General features: G+C 29.4%; 1 protein-coding gene across 1 annotated transcript; it reads right to left on the bottom strand.

Annotated features, from left to right (window-relative positions):
* Positions 1 to 388: 388 nt before the first annotated feature.
* On the bottom strand, positions 389 to 5,589 carry LOC132946036 (uncharacterized). Its single transcript, XM_061015857.1, has 5 exons — positions 4,913 to 5,589; positions 3,828 to 3,936; positions 2,932 to 3,036; positions 544 to 702; positions 389 to 424 (listed from the first exon to the last, which is right to left on the bottom strand). The coding sequence occupies exons 1-5, from the start codon at positions 5,587 to 5,589 to the stop codon at positions 389 to 391; spliced, it is 1,086 nt and encodes a 361-aa protein (XP_060871840.1).
* Positions 5,590 to 6,701: the final 1,112 nt, after the last annotated feature.

Genomic DNA, 6,701 nt, shown 5'->3' with positions numbered 1-6,701 from the left:
ACTTGGACGTAGGAAAAAAAACATGCTGTTGCATACAAACCCTAGCCCAGGTGTTCACATTTAAAATTTGCCGTGGTGTAAAAAAGTCAATAATATTGCATTTGCATGATGAGTGGTGAAATATTATTGAAAGAGGATGGCAGTACGGTGTAAACACAGCATATGTGAGACATTTTAAGATCTGTCATAAATAAAATTATCAATAACATTTTTTTTATATAACATACGAATACAATTTGATTTAAAAACAAACTTTTAAAATATTTAAAAGAATCAAAAATAATAAACTATTTATCATACTTAATAGGTATTCACAAATCATGATTAATAAAGATATAATTTGCTTTCATATTGCAGTTTCATTAAATTTGAGATTGATTGTAGTTAATTAAACATTCAGCACCGTATATGTAAGTCTTAAGATCTGATATAAATACAAATGTATGCCAATTATAATTTATAATAATTTATATTTTAAGTAATCCAAATAAATTTTGGAGCCACATAAATTATTTATAATAGATAAACAATAACACTGCTTACTCTGACAAGTAGATTCAAGTTTACGATGAAAAGTGAATAAACATTAAATTCGAATCGTATTGTTGCTCTTGTCATCATTATGAAAATAATACTTTTAAATGATTTGTTTCGAGAATAATATGATCGGTGTTCAAAAAGTGAGTTCAATATACCATTTTGCTGTTAAAACATATTAGGTAAAAATATACATAGGTACACAGCAAAGTGCAAACAGCCATTATATTAACAAGTTTTGACGTACCTATAATGTTTAGGTACTAAACATTAACTAACGTTCATGGAGTTATTTTTTTTTTTTAATAATACAATTTGAAGTTATCTTCTATTGTTGTATGTCAATAAAAAATGATAACGATGCAATATTGTCTAAAAACATTATTTATTTTTCAAAATGTATTTTGTATGGGTCGTGACTTAGATTTTCAAAAAAAAAATATTTCCAAAAACATTAAAAGTTTTTGAGAAAATTTGTGTTTGACGTGTGCATTACCATGCTGTAAATAATGCAATTATAAATATAACCACATTATATACATTAAGTGTATAACCAGTGTCGGCCTGGCCATGGCCGCTGGGCCGCGAATGCGGCCGGGGCCCCTCCTTTTTTTTTTTTGTTAGTGTCGTCAATTTTGTCCAGCATTTCCCTATGGCCTATAATATGATGAATAATAGTACAATGAAATTGTCTAGTAATAAGTTTAGAGGAGGTTTTTTTTGGATTAATTGCACTACTGCAAGTTAAGTTAGGTTTTATCTTTATTTTTAAAAACGATGGACTTGGACGAGACCACGAGGACCACGCTTGCCCGACCTGCAGGGGCCCCAGTGCCCCGCTGTTGGATTCAGCAATCATGCAAATATTGCACAGAAAAAAATGTATTATGTATTTATGTATTAATTTACAATACTATACGTCTATAATATCTGTATAAATGTATAATATTTAAATATATAATAATGATGAAGGTATGACATTTACTTTTGAAAGTGACTTACATAATATTATTCTTAAATAGCTTACGGATATGTCTCCTAAATTGAAATTTTCGAATAGAATAATAGAAATATAATTTTAGTTTTCGTAATTTAATTTCTGTGTAATTAATAATAATTATTATTGATTGTTTTGTACCTTAAAATGTTTCAATAGTTTCATAGTTTATTTTTAAACGAATGATTTCCATCGTGTCGGCTTTGCGTTAATATTGTATTATAATGCTATTATTTATGAATATTATATAATGTTTTTCTCGCATCCCATCGAGTATCGACTATAGTTATTTATAAGAATATTGTCGACTAATATAACTAGGATAATAGAGATAATACGTACACAGCTATGATTATTGATTTGTTATTTTATTAATCAGACTGCTCACTGCTGTATTCGCGTGCTGTCGATTATTGTTAATTGTTATTTGTTATGCGATATATTTGATGTTATACTGTTGTCTATTGTTAATTTATTTACCGTGAATTTGTGCAATTAATTTATGAACATGAAACGTATATATAAATCTGGGGCCGCAAAAAAGGCAGAAAGAAATAAAAAAGCATTATTAGTGATCCAATCATCCCCACATCAAAAAAAAATTAAGTTTTCCTACACTGGAACAAGTGCAGCGTGTTAAGATTGCTGAGAATAGTACGAAAAGTAAGTTTTAAATATGTTGATTAAGACTTTTTGGGATTTATTTTGAATATTGTGTATGCAGTGAATAAGAATTTCTTGTTTTTTTAGACTAAAATATACACTGTCATTTTAATAATAACAATAGAATTTTTCAAATTCACAGTCTTTAAGACATGAATATACCTAAAGGATGATTTAGTGCAATTAATATTTGCACAGTTAAAAAAAATTATAATATAAAAATTTGAAACAATTAAAATATGTTTATTGCAATCTTGCAAAATTATAACTAATTTAAATATAAAAAAATTTAAAATCAAAGTTAATGTATTCGGTAGGTAATTGCAGTCTTTAGTAGGTATACAGAAAATAACTGATAGAAATTAACTATCAAAAATTGATGGAGACGATAGCATATTCATCTAATGAATTTAAAAAAATTACTTATTTAAAAATTGTGTTTTATTATTCAAAATATTCTTACTAGGTAGGTACCTATTTCAAAAATAATAAGTCGTAAAATTACTTTTATATTTAAGTTAATTCATGAATCATGATTATGATATATATTATATATTATGATCCATATTGGTAAAAATGTAAAGTACCTATATTTAAAGAAGTATCTTAATATGTTGTTTCAACAAAATACAGTGTACATTTTTGAGGGCCCCTTAAAAAAACTGATCCATGGGCCTTTGGTATGTCAGGCCGACACTGTGTATAACACATATTAATATATGATAAATACTTACTAAATCATACATATTGCTTGCACACATGCAATAAATTAAAATTACCATGAAACCCGCCACACAACTAGCTATACATAATCCCAATATTATTTGATCAACAAAACCCTAAAAATAATACAAGTATAGTTAATAACTTAAAATCCATATTATAATTAATTGCTGTTATATGGTCGTGCATTAAAAAGCAGGTAAGTTGATGTCGCTCTGCTGTACAGTAGGTTACAAGTAGGTCAGTGTATAATGGATTGTATTAAACTTGAATTCAATGATATAATATCGTTGTATAAGAAAAACGATTCTGAGCGGAGACGGTTTGTCAGTCTGGATTTTTTATATTGTTATTATTAATTTTTATAGCGTGTTAGTTGAATTAATGTTATAATATTATTATTATTTTTTATTCGTTGCTCTGGCGATAAACAAAGCGTTAGAAATTAAAATCCCATTTTTAGCGGTTTTCGTAATTTGTCGGTAGTTTTTCCGGTGGCATTAAATAACTATTGAGAAAATCGAAAGTAGCATCTTGATCCAATTTGCTGAACGATAAGATACTATATGTTGAAATCGAAGCACTCATTCTGGTAGAAATTGTGTATACAGGATAAAAAAAATTAAAAATAAACCCCATTGTAAAACCACTAGCTTCCTCGCTCCGCTCAGAATCTAAAATAATATAGTATATTATATTCTTTTAAAACTAAAATATTAATTTTTGGTTTATTTTTTTGATGTGGAACAATACGTCAATATTAAAATTCTACATAATACTTTTTACAAAATTCTAAAGAATATTAAATGGTTGAAATTGTTTAATTGTTACAACCACGTAATTAAAAATATTTTTTAACTAATAATACAATTAATCATATATATAATATATTATTACTACAACACACCTGTATGACTTGAATTATTACACAACAACATAAGCCAATATATAATGCAAAACCTTCTATTGTTAATAATAATGGTTTTTCATAAACTGTCTTCATATCTTTGAAAAACCTAAAAAATACGGTAAGTAGCTTTATAGTATTAATATTGGAAGTAATAATCAATTTTCTTGATTTTGTCTCTTACTAATTTATGCTTCAGTGTATGTGGTCTATGTTATTTAAATGATATCTATGCATTTTGGTTATAGTATTATTATAGATTAATTCATTACAGTGGCGTAATATATTACTAATTAGGAATTGGTTCTAAGGTAGCATATAGGCCTGGCTCAAGGGGTAGGTGACATAGGCCCACGTCTAGGGCGGCACTTAAGCAGCACTTTAGTAAAAGGGCTGCATTTTCAAAATACTGATAATATTAAATTATTAGGGGCGGCAAAATTTGATTTTGCCTAGTTCACTATTTTCACTTGAGCCGGCCCTGTTTTTGTAGTTTTTGTAATGGTAATATTTAAAAAACATATATTACTAGGCATAGTATTTAATTACATTGGAAAGAAATTAGTCATCATAAAATTATTATGTAATTATTTTAAATTTTTACTGAAATGCTAAAATGTGGGCATGTGGAACGCTACCTATAGGCTATCAACATAGAATAGTAAACTACCCCTGGACTTAAGTTAATACTAATTATATGGTGTTCGTGTTGAATCCTATACATTCAAGCCTTTTCCCTAAGGTTAACCTAACCTATGCCTTCACATCCCCTTTGTTCGTTAAATTGCATAAATCATGATATTATAATAATTAATTATCATAAATTAATGAGGTCAATGGTTTAATAAAGGTGTTCAATGATAATAAAGTAAACAATTAATTAAATTAATATAAAGTACGTCCGAAAATGTCTAGTATGTCTTTGGGAATCAATTTAGTTCAAGATTAGATATTAAGTGGCCAAACAGGAAACCTTATTTCATATTTTAAATATTTTTTTCGTTAAAATTTTTAAATTTAATGTCGCACCAAGAGTAAACTATAGGTACAGACGTAGGTACAGTGCATTGAACGCAACTACTCACTTCAACACCTGTTGATGGTGAATGATCGCGATCTTTAATTTCTGTTCGTCCTCGGTTACCATCGCTTCTTCGACCTGTTCGTCGAGTATCTGAAAATGTCTCTTCACGACGCCCGTGGAATACATGAACGTCACATTCAGGAAACACAATTCCAAGTGTGCAAAGTACAGGAGAAAAGTGTATACGATATATTTGCACACGTAGACAGTGACGTTTGTCGTTTTTATCGGCAACACGTCCATGAAGGGGAACGTGAACGGGTCGCCCATCCACAACCCATCCGACGAAATCGTGCACAACATGGGAATTGCCAAGACCACGTTCGACATGACGAGGTGGTATTTGATCACCATCGCGATTTTCCGTCTATAGTTTTCCGGAATTCCCACTTTCCGTGAACGCTGGTACATATCGCGATGATCGGACTGATGGTAAACCCTGACGGCTGTATAAGCAAAAATGTAGATTTCGATGACAAAGCACAAGAGGCCGTACATGCGAATGGACAGCTGATGATCTCCCGTCGAGTAGACTAACGACAGGTACGTCAAAACGGCGAAGAAAAGTGTTACGGCTAACTCGCAGTACGTAAAAAATACAGCACGCCTCGTTCCATGACCATCGCCGTCGTCACTGCACCCCAACCTTTGTAAAAACATCCCAACTATGTCCGCCATGTCGTGTACACGTGTAGTCATTGGCATACTGAGTGTGATTGTTTTTTACTTTCTTGTTTATTAAACGCTGGTGCGGTGCTTATAAACTAAATGTCGATATGCAAAAAACATAAATGTACGATATTTAATGTTATGTAATTATAGGCTTGTCCTATATTATAGGTTCACCTCTTATTAATAATGTAAAACTGACTTACTATATACTATACCTATGAATTAATTATATTAGTAGGTACTAACAACCTATATATTTTTTTAACTTGGTCATGTGGAACGGTAGGTAAAATCTTTAATATTTTATTAAGGGGTATGAATATTGAATAGTATTAAAAAATCCTATGAACATTTATTTTTGTATATTTTCCAATAATATAATGGTTTATTGAGCGGTTTGACAGTAAATACACCCATTATCAATATTGTAGATGAAAAGTTAATCTATGTCTGTATGAAAATCAATTTTCGATATTTTAATTACTAAACTCAACAGTTCAAATTGAAAAAATAAAATATCACATGTTTTAGAGTTAAATATTGGACATTGAAAATAAAATATTGAAAATCGACTCCAATACAAACCTAGATAAACTTCTTCTCTTCAATTTGTATAATAGGTGTTCATACTGTAATGTCACTCAGTAAGCTATATTATTGGAAAATACAGTCGAGTCGCGATAACTCGAAGTTGAAGGGGGATAAAAATACACTTCAAGATACGTGTTATTCGAGATATATAACTCGAATTTATCAAAATTAAATCAAAACTCCGAGTTATGTAATGAAATATAATAAAATATAAAAATTATAAAAATTTATGATAAATATATGTAAATAAACGTTGTATAACATAACTAAAATAGATTATAAGTATATGTACATCTGTATTATTTATTAGATACAGTAGAAAAATAATTTGTAATTCATTTTTGGGTTTTCGGCTGTTTATTGACAAAATCTTCTAATTTTCCTATGGCTTCGAATATAGAAGTATCCACACCTGCGACGGATTCAATAAACTGCCTAACAGTGTGTAGTGATGATATTGCTTGGTTTGCCGTTATTATATCTTAAGTTCTTTCAGGTTCATCATTTTCATCATTTTCGGAATCACT

This window comes from Metopolophium dirhodum, chromosome 6 (assembly GCF_019925205.1).
Source record: "Metopolophium dirhodum isolate CAU chromosome 6, ASM1992520v1, whole genome shotgun sequence".
NCBI classification, from domain to species: domain Eukaryota; kingdom Metazoa; phylum Arthropoda; class Insecta; order Hemiptera; family Aphididae; genus Metopolophium; species Metopolophium dirhodum.
Note: the sequence above shows the minus strand (reverse complement) of the source record. Positions and strands in the feature narration are given on the sequence as shown.